Below are 17,188 nucleotides of genomic sequence, written 5' to 3'. Positions count from 1 at the left end.
AATCTGTCAGCACTGAATGCCCTGGGGATCTGTGCTTTTGTTTCCTACCTCCAGTCTTGTGAGAGACCATACAGCAGAGATGAAGAATCTTCCCGTCAGCTATCTTTATTTCCTTCTTCCAGAATTCAAGCTCATGGCATGAGCTTCCTTGTACATAGCACCTTCATGGGTGTGAGAGGGCCATTAACCCAGGGCTTGTCTACACTGGCAAGTTTCTGCACAGTAAAGCAGCTTTTTGCTCTCAACCTGCAGATGTGTACACACTGCCAAGCCACTTTGCATGCAGAAACTCCTCAGTTGCAGCGCTGCAAAAAACCCACCTTGACAAGAGTTATAAGGCTATTTGCGTAGAGGCTCCAGCGCCCTATTGCCAGTGTGAACACTTGATTGCTTTCTGTGCTGTAATTGGCCTCCGGACTTGTCCCATAATGCCTCAAGTGACTGCTCTGCTCATTGTTTTGAGCTCGGCTGCCCTGGAGACATGCACCCCTTCCCTTTCAAAGCACCATTTCTGACAGCTCTTGAGTGCTGTGCTGATCTGCTCCAGGACACAAAGCAAACCATTAATGTGGAATGCTCATGCTGTTGAACACAGAGGCAGATGTGTGTGTGTGTGTGTGTGTGAGAGAGAGAGAGATTGCTGAGCAGAGAGCCCAGGAACGGAGGCAGGGGCTGATGTTGTGTTATCCTCCTCCCACTGCCTCAGGACTGATTGCTTCCTGCCGCTGTCTGAATTTACAAGACAGCATGCTGACACACCCTCTGTCCCCCAAAACACACTGTCTCTCCTCCCCCACATACACACACACACACTCCCTGTCACGCACTCCCTGCCTGCTTCAGTTGAAAAGCAGCTGGCAATGTAGTAGGATGCCCATGGAACTATGGGATTGGGGAACCTGCATCATGTGACACTGTGCCTGTCCCATGAGGCACTGCAAACCCTTCCCAAAGCACCCTGCGGCCAGTTGCACAGTGGGATAACTACCACAATGCACTGCTGTCTTTGCCGTTGCAAGAGCTGCTAATGTGGATGCACTCCAGTGTCACAAGGAACACCGTGTGGACACGCAACAGTGGTTTAATTCTGGCATTTTAATAAAAGTGGTACAATTTGTGGTGCAGAAGCTTGTCAGTGTAGACATACCCTTAGTCTTCATATTGTGATGTTTCACAATGGCCCACTTAGTTTTGTTAGTCTTTCTTGATGAGCGGGAGAACCATTCCTCCTGCCTGGGTTCACAGATTCAGATCAGGCATTTGTATAGTTATAAAGCAAAGCTTACATGTTACCTTATAGCATGGGTTACAGACATTACATGTAAGATTAATACATAGAGCAACTTACAGTCACTTCATAGAGACTAAACGCATCCTTACAAGTCTAACACCTATCTTGAACAATACTACTATGTAGGTGACCTGGACTGGTTTACAGAAATGAATTTATCAGTGCTCAGCTGACGCCTACAGCCTTGGCAAGAGTAGGCAGGTCTACCAATGTCAAAGTCTGTGTTTGTGGGAAATTCAACTTCCCTCCATTTCTGTATGATCATTTCGGGTTGAAAATTCAACCTTAAATGGACATGGATAAATGTGTCTCCCCACTGGCTTCTCAGATGCAGGGTCCACTTACCCTTGCCCAACCTATATATTGTGGGAGATGCTATTTTCTGCCCTCCCCATCTTCCTTTCCTATCAGTCCTGCCTCCTTCGCCTTCAACTGACCCCACTTTCCCCTCCTTGTCTTTTTATCATCTCACCCCCCAACCACCTTCTGTCTCCATTTCCTCTTAGTCATGTTCTTGTTATTATTTATTATTTGTATTTACCATAGTGCATAGGACACCCAGTCACAGACCAGGACCCCGCTGTGTCAGGTGCTGTACAAACAGAGGGCAAAAAGATGGTCCCTTCCCCAAAGAGCTTACAATTTAAGTATAAGATGAAACAACAGATGAATACAGACAGACAGATAAGGGAGTACAAGGAAACAAGGAGACAATATTGGTCAGCATGATAGGCAGTGGTTTCAGCACACCAGTGGCCTAACCATTGTCAAGTTTTTTGTAGGCATCATAGCAGAGGAAGGTTTGAAGGAGGATAATGAGATACCTTTGTAGATGTTCCCAAACATGAAGAGCAGCATCGGAGAAAGCGCAGAAGTGCTCATTTGAAAATTTAACAAGTGGCCAATAGAGGCTGGCATCAGAGGCTGATTGGCAGCCAGAGTTGATATTTTGATACTGACTGAGAAATTATAGAGGAGTATAGGCCATGAAGTGCCTTGAAAGTGAAGACAAACAGCTTAAATTTGATAGGATTAGAGAAGAAGGAGCTAGTGGAGAGATTGATATGGTTGAAGCAGTGGACTAGGCAGGTCGGTGAGTCAGCAGCATAGAGATGGTAGCTGAACATGTGTTTACAGATGAGATTACACAGAGATAAGGTGTAGAGGGAAAAGAGAAAGGAACCAAGGACAGAGTCCTGTGGAACCCCCACAGAAAGCTGGAGAGGGAATAAGGAGGATCTTCCAAAGGACATGCTGAAGGAGCGATTAGAGAAGTCAGATGAGAACCAGGAGAGGACAGAGTTACAGAAGTCAAGGGAGGACAAAGATTTCACGAAGAAGAAACATCGTATTGTCAGTGGCATTGAAGGTGGTTAACAGGTCAAGGAGGATGAGGATGGAGTAGTGGTTCTGAGCTCTGGCTAAGAAGAGGTCATTAGAGACTTAGGCGAAGTGGATTCAGTGGGGAACAAGGGGCAGAAGCTCAATTGGAGAGGGTCTAGGATGGAATGGGAGGAAAAGAACTCCAGACAATTATAAACAGAATGCTCAATGATTTGAGAGATGAGGAGGAGAAGAGAGATGAGGGCAGTATTTGGAGAGGAAAGTAGGCTAAATAATGGTGGTTTTTTTTAAGAAGGAAAAGGCAAAAGCATGCTTGTATTGTGAAGGGGAAAAGCCAGAGAAGAGTGAGAAGTTAAGGAGAAGAATAACAGGGAATGCGTCTGGGTGCAAGGAATGGCATGGGATGGGGTTACCAGGGCATATGAAGGGGTTAGAGAAAAAGAGAAGCTGATAAATTTCTGTATTTGTGACGGGAAGAAGGAGGAGAGAGTAATAGGAGGGGAAGGAGGAAGGAAAGGCAAGCCAAGAAGGAAGGGAGATGTATTTTGTCAATTTTCTCTTGGAAGAAATCTGTGAGATCCTGTGCAGAGAGAGCAGTAGAGTCAGGAGGAGCGGAGGGTTGAGAAGCGAGTCGGAAATATGGCATATAGGTGACTGGGATTGCAGAAATGGGTTTCTGTAGGAGAAGTAAGAGTTGTTCAGCAAGGAAAATGGAAGAAAAGAATGTGGAGAGAATGAATTTGTAGTGGAGGAAGTTGGACTGGTCACGTGATTTCTTCCAGAGATGCTCTGCCATGTGAGAACAGGAGCTGAGGAAGTGATTGTTGGAGGAGGAGACAGGTCTGGGGGTTGATGGGGGGACCTTGAGATGGGACAGAAGGACAAAAAAGTCAAGCATGGAGAGACTCAACAATCATATTGATGAAAGAAAGGGAAGAGAGGGCAGAGAGAAGAGGGCTGAGAGAAATGCTGATGGACTGGAGGTCAGGAAAAGCTGAGTGACAGGGTTTGGGGGCGGGGGGGCTGATGAATGATGCTGAAAGAAATAAGGTGATGGTTGGAGAGGAGGAACTCACCAACATAAAGATTAGAGAGAGAGAGAGCAGCCTGTATCCTGTAGTCTGCCTTCCAGGACCCCTGTTACAATCTGGAAAAATGTCTGTAATATCTTTTATGAATATTGTGCATGACTTAGTTTCCCTGTTCAATTTTGTATGCTGCCTGATTGAATGTATAGAGCTAAATGAAAGGAACATATAAGGAGGTTGTTACAGTACCTAGTAGGAAGGGTGACACAATGACAGAGATAACTCACCCTCACATAAGTAGCTTCAAAAGAGTTAAGATAACAGTGACTGGGCTCAAACCATGATTTGAGGACTTCAATAGCTCAGACAAAGGTGAGAGGTTTATTGCAGGAGTGGGTGGGTGAGATTCTGTGGCCTGCATTGTGCAGGAGGTCAGACTAGATGATCATAATGGTCCCTTCTGACCTTAATATCTACGAGTCTATGAGTTGGTGGGAGAATTCATCTAGATAGCTTCATCTAGGATAAACCTGAGATCAAAAGAGGATGTAAGCCCTAAAAGACCCTAGAAAAGGATGGTTTGGGGGGGATGAGCTGAGAAATGTGTCAGTCTAACTGAGACACTCAGAGACAGAGGGAGAAGGCTGTAAACAGTGTGGGGGTGTTCCTCCCAACTCAGAAATGGGGAATAAGCCAGACCTGCCTGAGCTATGGATTGAGATAGAGTTTAGGTAAAGGAATATGGATGCAGGCTTCTGTTTTAAACCTCCTCCTCTAAGTGCTGTCTACCATTAGTCAAAATAAATCATGGTTTGTTCTGAAGAGGCTGTTACTGTATCACTGTGAACGTATGCTGTAACAGACTCCAAAAGAGAAACCATTGCAGGGTCCAATCCCAGATGGACCTGCTGAATTAGTCGTGGTTGGTACCAGGGGGCTGTAACCAAGGTCCTGAGCTGAGAGTGGGCAAAATGTGGAATTCCACTCCAGGAGAGGTAAAGGCCTGCAGCCTGACACCTGTGGTGGATGCACTCAGAGACCCCAAAAAGGGACAACAGTATAGTTAGCCTAGTAACCATGTCCCTTTGTCTTCTTCTCCCACTATTTTCCTGAGCACAACATTCTCTCTCCTTGCCCCCCACGTTCCCTGACCCCTATAATTTCCTTATGTATCCTAACAGTAGCCCGGGTAAGTATTTGAAGCACGTCTCAAAAAACTGCAGTTTGTACCAGTCACAAAGAGAAATAAACTGAGATGTGATCCCCAATGATCCACGCATGAAAAAAAAGCATTGTAGAGCTGGATTTAAGCTAGTATTCATAAGCCTACCATATTCCTTCAGCAAATGGGTGATTGTGTGATGCTATCGTGGCAGCTTAGCTAGAACATTTCTTGCCAGGCAACAAAGATGTATAGAGGATACCTAATCATCAGTGTCAACTGATCTTTAATTTGAGGAATAATTGGCAGAATCAGAGCCAAACGTTGATTGCAATCCCCTAAATTGGAATTTGTGAGCAGGTCAGCTTGCCACACAAATAATATACAGGGTGAGACGCTGCTAGTAACTCCTATTTCTATAGGGCAAAATCTTGAGATATGCTGATGACTGCTGAGCACCTGCAATGCCCAGTGAAATTAATGGAGAATTGAAAGTCCTTCATGCCTCTCAGGATCCAAGAATGTTTTGCACTAATGGGACTATTTCCCCCAAATGGAGAAACTGATTTAGAAAAGAAACATTGCCATATAAACCTATAAAGTGGTAAATTTTGCACTTGATTTAGCCATTTGTATGATTTGGTTAAATGTTTGAAATCAGAGGTTCATGCTTTCAGAACTGCATGGTATCTTGTCAAGTATTGACATGTTTATCATTAATAAATTCATAGTGCTTAGTTTTTTACATATGAGTGATTTATCTCTAGAGAATTTATAAAATATGTAACCTACAGAATCTGCAAAGATGAGTACTATAGAAAGCTGTAAATTAAGTTGATACGTCAGATTAAAAAAAGCATTTCCTTTTCCTGTAAGGTGTCAATTTGTATTTTTCTGTACTGTTCCGTTCTTACTATCTACATATAGAAGAAATGCAAGTTGAAGAATATAATTGTTAAGAACATAGAGATCTTCAGAAATGACCTAAACAGAAATTAATGACATATTGAAAAGCTGAGTTCATATTGTGGTCACAGTTAAGGCTGCTATGTGTATTTTGATTTTTTTCTTGTATTTGAAATATTATTGGGGTTGCGGGTACTTCTTTTGGCCCCAGAGTAGCCCCTGTATTCTGCTGGGGAAACATAAGGGGACCAGAACAGACTGTAATTGTCCAGGAGAGAGACTGACATAGCAGCCCTATGCCATGCTCTTTGCAAGCCCCAGTGCAGAAGGAGGGAGGGGCATATCAAGGTGAGAGGATGGGCCCACTGCACATATCACTGCGGCCACACAAAGGCAGCTGAGGACAGGCTGCTGTAATTTAAATGTAAATTATGCGGGAGGCTACACGGGTCACCAAACAAAATCAAAATCGAAAGGGTGCTTGAAGTCCCATTAGCCTGCCTTCCCTGGGTTGTACCAAGAGATGTTGCGTACTCGCACATGATCTGTGAAAGAAGATATGAGTTCTAAAGTCTGAGAAAGAACTCAGGATGCCCTATGTTTTTATAGCACCTCTGTGTTTGATGTTGTTAAGGAACAGATGTCTGAAATCTAATCTCCTTGTTAATGCAGTTCCTTGTCTTAGAATTTAATTAAATGTAGATTTGCAGCTTCTTTTGCAGGGAAATGCAGACAAGTACAGTTTATTCGTTTAATTTGTTATAGCTGATCTCATTCATTTTGAGCTCAAGTTATATGCTTTCTTCTCTTCCTCTTTGTCTAGAAAAAGTTGGATAAGGTATTGGGAACATGTGCCTGAAAATGAAAGATACCAAGTATTGTGGAATATTTTGCCTTGTGGCTGAGCAAAATTTTCTGCTTTATATGCAAGTGTATATTATATTGCATTTGTATTTAATTTCTGTGCACTCTTTGCAGGCTCTCACAATATTACTTATGTGGCTTTTTGTTACTTTAGAATGATCTTTATAAATCTCTCATAAGTTTTGTAACGTGTTATTTTATTTGGCTTTACAGAAATGCATTAGATTTAATCCTGAAGCTTCAGTGTGGGTAGCAAAACAACGAATTTTATGCACTTTGAATCAGAGTTTGAAAGATGTCCTGAATTATGGGCTGTTTCAGCCTGCCAGCAACGGGAGAGATGGGAAATTTTTGGACGAGGAACGACTCCTTAGGGAATATCCACAACCAGTGAATAAAGGTGTTCCCTCCTTAGAGGTATTTTAATACATCTGTAAAAATTTTAAAGCTTTACTATCTGAAACATTTTTATTTATGTATGATATGTATATATAGTAAATCTTATTTGAGGTTTCTAAATGGATGTGAATTACACTCAAGAAGTAGTGTTCAAAGGGCTGACCTTGAAGCCTTGCTCACACAAGTAATGCTGTTTGTTTCAGCGGGGGTATTTTATGCATTACTCACATAAAAGTTAAGGATCAGGCTCAATGACTTTCTGTGGTGGGATGTACCAGCCCTTTAATACTAGAAACCTGTGGGGCCAGCACTACTCTGTTCCAGAATTTTCCTCTGGAGGCATACCAGTAGAACAGGAGTCATGATCACTGATTGACAGAAAGACATTTCAGGGTAACACTTTTTATGATTTGATGGAGAAATCTAAGGTGCTAAACTATGCTTTAAGGACCAGACTGCAGTTCCAGTTGTAGGGCATGCTGGAACTTTTCTTTCCCCTTAGCAATGATGGGTTGCTGGGAAATGTCATTCCTGGACAGCCAGATGTAGTCTTGAGATAAAGCAAGACATTCTGGGAAAAGGGACTATATAAATCCTGGCACCCTCTGATGAGTGAGAGGACTGGAAGGGCTGATGGTTTCTCCCAGATGAAAGAACAAGTAACCAGTTGCTTGACCTATTTTGCTCATTATTGATACACTGGGATTTTTAGTTGAAAAAATGACTGTGTAGCGCACCATATAGCAAGGGCCATGTGAAATCCAGAATTCACATTAATTGGTCCATGTAGAGCCTGCTGGTGCACATTAAAAATTCCCTAGTGCAATGTTTCCTATATGGTGGGTCCCGATCCACTAGAGGGTTGTAGGAAAGTTCTAGAGGATGATGGGACTAATGTGGAGGGGAGAACCTGGAGACAGGGGATTGGAGAGGAAGGATGCCCTACACTTACCCTGCAATGACAGCTCCTGTCCTGTGGTGCTGGCTTGACTCCCAGGTGTGGGTATTGCAACCTGGCATATGGGACAAACCTGAGTGCGTCACAACTCCCAGAGTGGGACCCACCATTTCAAAAACACTGCCCTAGGGAACCTTAAGTGGACACTAGCAGGCTCTACATGGACCAATTATGCCACTACCCATCAGTGTGTTTTAGAAATCACCCTCCCATCCCTGCCAGTAGTGTGCATTACCTCACTGCTCAGACAAGCCCTTAGTATGAGTAATCTAAATTTTGAGTAAAATTAGGGAAACAGGAGATTATCTGGAAATGTTTTAATATTTCGGCTATTCCCTAACTCACATAAATTACTCTCTGATTTTATATGTAATACTTCCTACACTGAGTCAGTAATTGCTCAACTTTCTCTCTAGGAAAGGCCAAAAAACTATAGTAGACAGGAAAAATAAGTGAAATTTGCAGGTCTGACATCAGTAGATTTACACTGGTGTAAAACTAATGGAAGTGAGAATTCAGAGCCCTACTTACTCTACCAGTTGAATTCTGAGAGTCAGTCACTGATGTTTGTGCTATAACCCTGAACAAAGTAAATAATCACTATATTTAAGTCTACTGTTTTCGCCAGTGCACTTGTTACAGTACTGTTTTAACAGTAGAGGATTTGTCAGCAGAATTCCTCTATGTGCAATAAATGGGGAAAGGATCCTTTTTCTCTGCAGTATTCGAGTACATGGCAAGTAACGGATGAAAGTGTTCTACCCGAAAAGCTGATATTCAGGCCCTATCCAAAAAATACATGGCACTCTTTGAATTCTACCTAGTAAACAAAGATCTATTTTTGTCTCTATTCACAACATGTATTTACCAGTTCAGAGAATCATAGAATATCAGGGTTGGAAGGGACCTCAGGAGGTCATCTAGTCCAAACCCCTGCTCAAAGCAGGACCAATCCCCAATTTTTGCCCCAGATCCCTAAATGGCCCTCTCAAGGATTGAACTCACAACCCTGGGTTTAGCAGGCCAATGCTCAAACCACTGAGCTATCCCTCCCCCCGAAAACTGTAGCATGTTGAGAGCATGAACAGTAGTTACAGTAGAATCTTAATGAACACAAAGAGACAGAAATTCCATGAAAAGCTAATATTTTTTTTTAAAAAGGGGGAGGAGAGAGAGGGGGCTTTGAACTTCAGACATAATCAAGAAAGATTATGGGCCAGATAGTGAAGGGACCTTGTGTAGTGGCACACAAGTCGCTTCCTCAACATTGCATGTCATGCAAAAGCTTATTGTTTTGAGGCATTCACACTGCCTGGATCATGGCGTGACCCTCCTGCACTGTTGTACAGGGTGAGGCCAACAGACCAGAGCAAACAGTCTACTTCATTCATTAGGATGGAATAGATTATGCACCACAATGGGCAAGGAGCACAATCTCCCCACCTCTCGTCCGGGGGTACTGCAGCTCCACACTGCCCCCTTGCAGGGAGGTGTCATAAATACCACCATCTAGCCTTGTGAGAAGAAAGGTGGGGGTGAAATCTATGTTTAAAAATACATTTTACACGAAAGTCAATTAATCACAGAAGAGCCATTTAGCATTCTAATGAACTATAAATTGTGGTGTGCTAGATCAGTGGTAAATATGTATCATGGTGTAATGGTGACCCCATGAATTTTCAGCTGATCTGTCTGCTCTAGCAATAGGCAAACTGGTCAGAACAGAATAAGAACTGGCCTCAGCTGGACCAAAGTCAGTCCTGTAACCCTTATGCACATGAGTAATCCTTACTCACAGCAGATGTGTCATTAACATCCACAGAACTACTCCTATGAGTAAGGATTCAGAAATGTTCTGCTGATTTTTTTTTTTAAATGCATGTTTTAAATTTTCACATACCTCTGCAATTCCTTTTTCTGTCTGTGGCTGGAAGTGAAAGTGCTGAAATGTCTTTGGGGAAAGCTCTTCACATGGTATTTCCAGTTTATTTGTGTAGATGCAAGGGGCCAAACTCATTCCTCATGTAATTTCATTAACTTCTGGATACTTATACCAAGTATAAACTTAGCTTATAAGGATTGTAGAATTTCAAAAGTATGGTTCTAAGCATTCTAACATTTTGGGGTTTATTTAATTATTTGTTTATTTAAACTGTACTCCCAAGCCCTTTTTTGAAGTTTGCCCAAATCTACATGACTGTTAACAGATGCCACATTCTGATAATTTCTGATCTTTTTCACTATTAAATAAAATATGAAATTTTGACTTAATCTCTTTGTTTCCCTATCAGTTTCGGTACAAGAAGAGAGTGTATAAGCAATTAAATCTTGATGAAAAACAGCTGGCCAAGCTTCATACAAAGGTATGTCCAATTTACTGGTGATAAGGGAGAGCATCCATTTTCTGAAAGATAGTATCTGGCAGGAAAAGTACTAACATCAGATGCACAATGACTCTCTGATTAGAATCCTTTGATTCTAATGACAGTCTAAAAAATACATACAGAGTGCAGCCTGGATAGTTCTAACATTGATCTTGCAGATCTCTGTTCATGTGAATAGTCCCACTGAAGTCAAGGAACTGCTTATGTGAGTAAAGCCTGAAGGACTTGGATTTTATATTCAATACACCAGGGATTCTCAGACTTCTTCATGTAGACCACATCTAAACAGAAGTTGTCTTGTGAATGCCTCCCCTCTCACAACTGACTGTAGAATGTGAAGCATCTTTGCAACAACTAAGGCAATTGCTTAAGTGGAAAAGGAATATTTAGAAAAGTATGTAATTTAGCACTGGAAAATTAGGGGGAGATCTGCTTCGGGTGACCAGCTGAGCAGTCTGCAGACCACCAGTAAACATCCATGAGTGGCTAGTAGTCCAGTGACTACAATTTGAGAATTTTTCTAACAGTATATTTCCTATGTTTGACTTTGCCATAAATTTACAAGTAATTTTATATGAACTTTATATAAACCCAGCAAGTTTTCAGTACATCACCAGTTTTATAAATACTGACATACATATCTTCAGAGACCCTTACAGGTCGGATTAATTATGATCTCCATCTTATCAGTCTGATTTCTTTATGAATAGGACTTCTAGTAATTTTTTTCCTGAATGTTGTAAGCAGCATATTCTTGTTTTTAATTTTGACCATTGCATTCCATAGAATCTATGCTCTGATTGAGTACCATTTTAGGGCCAGAGATCCTCAACTAGTGTAAATTGGCACTGTTCTATTAAGGTCAATGGAGCTATGGAGATTATACCAGCTGAAGATCTTAGTCGTAACTGGAATATTCTTCGTACGATCTGAGGACTTTTCAGTCGTCACTCTTTCTTTCAGGCTAATTTGAGAAAATTTATGGATCATGTTCATCATCTCTCAGTGGAAAAAATCACAAAGATGTTGGATCGGGGACTGGACCCCAACTACCATGACCTAGAGAGTGGAGGTAAGAGATTAATGAAATCAATGCATAAAGTGGTACACATTCTGGTTTTACTGTATAAACAAAACCAAATTCTACCCGCTGAATCTATTGCCCTTTAAAGGCTCGGTCTTAGCAAAACCTATAGTTCCAATATATGAAGGAAGTAAGTTGATAGTTTATGCTATTCCTAAGGCAGTGTTTCATCTGTTTTATACTTAAAATCTAACAATTAAAATATTTTTTGAAATATTTGTAAATACTTTTTTTGGTTAAAGTTGCTTGTATTTTTCTCACACATTATATTCTTTTTGTCTTTAGAAACTCCTCTAACTTTGGCAGCTCAGCATGATAATACTGTAGAAGTGATTAAAACTCTGAAAAATGGAGGGGCACATTTAGATTTCAGAGCGAAAGATGGAATGACAGCTCTGCACAAAGCAGCTAGAGCCAAGAACCAAGTAACCCTCAAGGTAAATTCTCTCAGAGCCACATTATGCATTATTTTATACAGAACAATATATAAAGGAAAATGCTTTGGAGTTAATTATCATATTGTCCTTAATGGATCTTTTAATCTGTGGTTGCTTAAGTATTTACCCTAGGCTTTTGACTTTCAGGATTTGCATTCAACAAAGGGCCCTTTCATTTCAGAAGCGTCTGTTTCACCATCACTTCTGAAACATAATTTATGTTAACACTAGAGACCTTACAGTGGCACATCTGTATCAATACAGTTGCGCCGCTATAAGGTCCCTCATGAAACTGCTCTATGCTGATGAGAGAGAGCTCTCTGGTCGACATAATTTAACCACCCTCAATGAGCATTGGTAACTACGTGGCAGGAGAAGCTCTCCCACTGACATAGTGCTGTGCACACTATCACTTATGCTGGTGAAACTTGTGTCTCTGAGGGGTGTGTTTTTTTTCACCCCGAGTGATATAAATTTTGCTGACATAAGTGGTAGTGTAAACATGGCCTTAATCTTGTGCACTGATAAATAGTGTAAGATCTGTCTGCAGGAAATGCTGTTTAAATGTTGCGAAGGGCAACAAAAATGATTAGGGGTCTGGAACACATGACTTATGAGGAGAGGCTGAGGGAACTGGGATTGTTTAGTCTGCAGAAGAGAAGAATGAGGGGGGATTTGATAGCTGCTTTCAACTACCTGAGAGGTGGTTCCAGAGAGGATGGTTCTAGACTATTCTCAGTGGTAGAAGAGGACAGGACAAGGAGTAATGGTCTCAAGTTGCAGTGGGGGAGGTTTAGGTTGGATATTAGGAAAAACTTTTTCACTAGGAGGGTGGTGAAACACTGGAATGCGTTACCTAGGGAGGTGGTAGAATCTCCTTCCTTAGAAGTTTTTAAGGTCAGGCTTGACAAAGCCCTGGCTGGGATGATTTAATTGGGGATTGGTCCTGCTTTGAGCAGGGGGTTGGACTAGATGACCTCCTGAGGTCCCTTCCAACCCTGATATTCTATGATCTGTCTTTGAAAGTGAATGCCAATAGCATGAATCATACATTTTATCTTTTTAATACTGGCCCCTTTGTTTTTTCTTCCCGCTCTAACTGGTATTGTTGATTATTTTGACATTCTAGATTAAATCTTGTGTTTATGAAATTCCATTACTTCCTTCTGGACATGATTTCAAATTACACAATGTTTTTGGTAAGGCACGCTGCAATTGAAGAGTGGCCAAAAGCCACAACTTTATTAAAACACCCAATTTTTCAACTCGATAACAGGATGGGTAGTGGGCAGTCTTTGCTACTCATTCTGTCACCTGCAGATCCCCTGAGTACCAACTCTAGGACTTCACAGAGTGCACCAATTGCCTGAATTACCATGGACCTTTGGCACTGTGCCACAGCTATTCTGAGGCTGTCTGTACTTCAGCCCATTCAGCCAACTTGTAGAACAGGAACAAAAAATGCCACCTCCTAAACAGCACTTTGGAAAGGTATAAATATACAGAGAGCCCTTCGGTTATTTGCTCAGACATGTCCACCATTTATAATTACTTGTAGACCCTTTTAGAGCTTGGAGCATCTCCTAACTACAAGGACAGCTGTGGATTGACACCACTATACCACACCGCGGTAGTAGGAGGAGACCCTTATTGTTGTGAACTTTTACTTCATGAACATGCTACAGTCAGCTGCAAAGACGAAAATGGATGGCAAGAGATTCATCAGGTATGAAAGATTACTCTTCATTAGATTTTATATTTACAGCTGCGGGACTGTGAGGTCAGGAAATATGCCTGCTCAACAGATTGCTTTTCCAGGATTTTGCGTATTGTGTGGGACTCTGTAAAATCTTTTATTGGAAGGTATTTAATTTATATATGCAGGGATTTCTTTTTCTTTTGTTTTGTTTAGTACCATGGAATTTGCTGTTAGTAAAGTAAATATCCTGTCTACTAGAGTTTTGCAGTAGTCAAGCTTCACAGTTTCTATGGAGATAGTTGCACAAATTACTGCTCCAGCTGGCTGGTATTGCACATCCCTTTAGTGGACTCTTGGAAGTCTGCATTGTAGCATTCTGTTAGGAATGCCCCACTGCAAAAATATTGCCAGATCTTTCTTTTGCAGATGCCACTTTCTATTTTCTTGGTCATGCTGCTTGTTCCTTTATACCAGAAATATCTTGACCTTAGTTATTGGTGGTAATATAATGAATATGTGGACACAAGTCCTGAATCTGGAATCCTTTAGTGTGCTGTACTGAAGGATGTTTCTCACTGGTTCGCTCTAACCAGTTCAAAATTTGAGTTTTGCTTCCTCTCCTCTAGATAAAAAGTTTCAAGTGACATTTCCCATTTCTCCATAACTGGGTCTCCCTGACTGCTCTGCTCAAGTAGTGTTCAATATTTGGTAGGTAGATACATTTGCTGTCACCTGGTCCACATAAGAGAGTGATTTAGGGCCTTGTTTAATCTCAGTATGCCCTAAGGTTCTGGTGATCTCTTGAGCTAGACAATGGTGTACCATGATTATTTTTCAGGTATAGCTTGTTCAGCTTTGCAACAACAACCAGGAGTCTTTCTTTGGGAAATGATAGGCATCCTGTCTCTGTATTCCAGAAGCCTATGTATCTCTTTCTGCATAGAAATCCATATGATTTGGTAAGATGCTTTTTGTCTGAGACTTGTTTTTTCTTAGGCCTCTTCTCCTATGTGTTCTCCTAATAGCTCTGAATTTCCTCTAAGACCTTCAAATAAGGGATTTAGCAGCAGCAGTGTGCTTAACGTACATGAAATGAAGCAGTGGGTTGTGGCATTCTAAGTGCAGTCACTGTATTAAGAGAAGGAGGTATGTAGCTTACAGGAGATCAGCATAAAACCGATAACATCTGGCATTGCTGCTGTTTCCTTGTAGGAGGGTCTAGTCTCTAGGCCAGTGGCTCTCAAACTTCATTGCACCATGGCCCTCTTCTGACAACAAAAATTACTACATGACCCGAGGAGGGCGGACCGAAGACTGAGCCATCCCAAATCCCCGACCCCGGGTGGGGGGTCCGAAGCCCAAACCCAAGGGCTTTAGCCCCAGGCGGGGCTGGGGGGGGGGAGGGGAGGGTTGTAACCTGAGCCCTGCCACCCAGGGCTGAAGCCCTCGGTCTCAGGCCCTGGGTAGTGGGCCTCGGTCTTGGAACCCGGGTGGTGGGCCTCCAGCTTGGGCCCTGGACCCCAGGAAGTCTAACATCAGCCCCAACGACCCCATTAAGATGGGGTCATGACCCACTTTGGGGTCCTGACCCACAGTTTGAGAACCACTGCTCTAGGCAAAGGGATTGGAAGGATTGCTGCACACAGATTGTGTTATGGCATCAGATATTGGGTCATTTTGTATCGTTAAAGTTGTGAGACAAGAAACGAAGGAAGCTCTGTGTGTGTGGGAGCATGTGTGCATGCGCAAAAACTATAGCAAAAATTTCTTTCCTCTGTATGCTCTGGAACTTGGATGAAGTGCTGTAAACGGTACATAGGCCTTTTGCTGAACCTCTCCACAGGGCTGAATTTCACACTTGATACCTGATTCTCTGAGTTCTTGAGCATATTTACCTCTCACTGAGATTAATTGGATCTGATGGCACTCACCGCCTTGCTAGTTTGGACTCTTGGAAGGTTTAGATGCAGAATTACCAGTGGCCTGGGGATAACGTTTTGGAAGAATTACAGTTAAAAAAAAAAAAGGCAGTAAGATTTCCATGGAAATGTATCAGAGATACTTTAGAAGCCTCTTCTGATATGCATCAGAAGCATCTCAGTACACTAGTATATTTGAAAATTCCAGCAGTTTCCCATGTTTGGTGCAATTATTTTCTCAGTCTGTCTTCCATATGGATTAGTTTCTTGGTTACTGCTAAAATGAATTGGTCTGGTATATCTGCCTATGTGTTCGTGGGCAAATATCCTAGGATGTCAAATCAGGTTTTCTGACCTAAGAAGGATGCTCACTTTTCCTTCATCATAGTTTTCTTAGTACACAATTCTTTTCTTAGTAGGAGGTGGGTATGAGTTGCAACGCTTGGACTTGGATCAACGCTTTTTCAGTGTTCCAGGGTGTTCGTATCTTGGTTATTTGTTTGGGTCCATTTCTATTAGGAAGTAAGTAAAAGGGGTTTAACCACCATTATAGTTGGTTGGGGGGAGGGGTGAATTGGAGGTAGGTAAGTGTTTCTTTAATTCCCTCAGAAGTCTAGGTGACAGTGATGGGGAGGAACTTTTCTTTCAAAGAATGGTCTCACCAGCAATCTCTGGAAGTACAAAGAAGAATCCTCTCTGTATGAAAACCCAACTTAATACATTTATAGTAATTATTTCTCTCACTGAAAGGGGGCTGTGTTTTCCAAAACCATCTTCTTGGTTTTTATCCTAGATAAATCAAGGAAGTTTAAATCTGGATTATGGGTTAATTGAGCAATCCATGCTTAGAAAGCAACAATGTCAGTACCCCTCTCTGACGTGTGAAAGATGGCAGTATAAAGCTGTCCCATCTCTTATCATTTCTGAGAGATGTGAAGTGACTTAGGATAGTAAAGAAGTCATTAATCACAGCTTGGTTTCTACTTATTTAGTAGAACAGTCATTTAGGCCCAGATTCACAAAGGTATTAAGTACCTAATTTGGGCACCTAAGTCCCAGTCCCAGTAGCCACTGCAATCCACAAAACTGCTCAGCTGCCATCAAATCCTAAATTCACTTGGTGCGTAAATGTTCACTGTAAAAGTTCGCTAGGCACCAATGTTTCTGCCTTTTTGCCTGGGCACTACTGCCTCCCTCTAGTCATTGGGATACCTATCTCCTGCCTAAGCTCCAGCAGGATTCACAACCATGGGATGATAGGGGGGAATGCCTATCTCACCTGCAGGGCCTGATCCAGTAGGCATGCACTCAGTGCACCCACTGGATCAGACCCCATCAAAAACTGATTTGGTGCTGCCTCCCTTATATCTTTTAGTGGTAGAACACTCATCTGCAATGTGGGAAACCTAGGTTTAATTCCCTTCTCTGCCTGGTGGGGAGAAAGGATTTGCACTGGGGTCTCCCCTCTCAGGTGAGTGCCCTAACTACTGGACTATGAGATATTCTGTTGTGGGACTGCCATAGTTTCTCCTGTTGAAGCTGTTCCACTTTAACTCACAATTACTATTTTAGTATTTATCCAGAGAGAGAGAGAGAGAGAGAGAGAGGTCCAGTCCTCTTGCTCCAATGACTAATTAATTATTTATGGAAAGTGGAACAGCTTCAACAGGAGAACTTGAGGCTGACCTACATCAGAATATCTGATAGCCCAGT

At 42.0% G+C, this 17,188-nt stretch overlaps 1 protein-coding gene across 4 annotated transcripts in view; it reads left to right on the top strand.

Moving 5' to 3' along the window:
• SHANK2 (SH3 and multiple ankyrin repeat domains 2) overlaps window positions 1-17,188 on the top strand; it is a 613,416-nt gene that overhangs the window by 116,348 nt on the left and 479,880 nt on the right. For all 4 annotated transcript variants that reach the window (XM_073347891.1, XM_073347893.1, XM_073347892.1 and 1 more), the window contains 5 exons: window positions 6,809-7,012; window positions 10,244-10,315; window positions 11,300-11,408; window positions 11,706-11,857; window positions 13,416-13,583. In XM_073347891.1, the coding sequence (XP_073203992.1) occupies window positions 6,809-7,012; window positions 10,244-10,315; window positions 11,300-11,408; window positions 11,706-11,857; window positions 13,416-13,583 (705 nt within the window). The remainder of the gene's footprint in view (window positions 1-6,808; window positions 7,013-10,243; window positions 10,316-11,299; window positions 11,409-11,705; window positions 11,858-13,415; window positions 13,584-17,188) is intronic.

The sequence above is a fragment of the Lepidochelys kempii genome, chromosome 6 (assembly GCF_965140265.1).
Source record: "Lepidochelys kempii isolate rLepKem1 chromosome 6, rLepKem1.hap2, whole genome shotgun sequence".
Lineage (NCBI taxonomy): Eukaryota > Metazoa > Chordata > Testudines > Cheloniidae > Lepidochelys > Lepidochelys kempii.
This window is presented reverse-complemented; position numbering and strand designations above follow the sequence as displayed.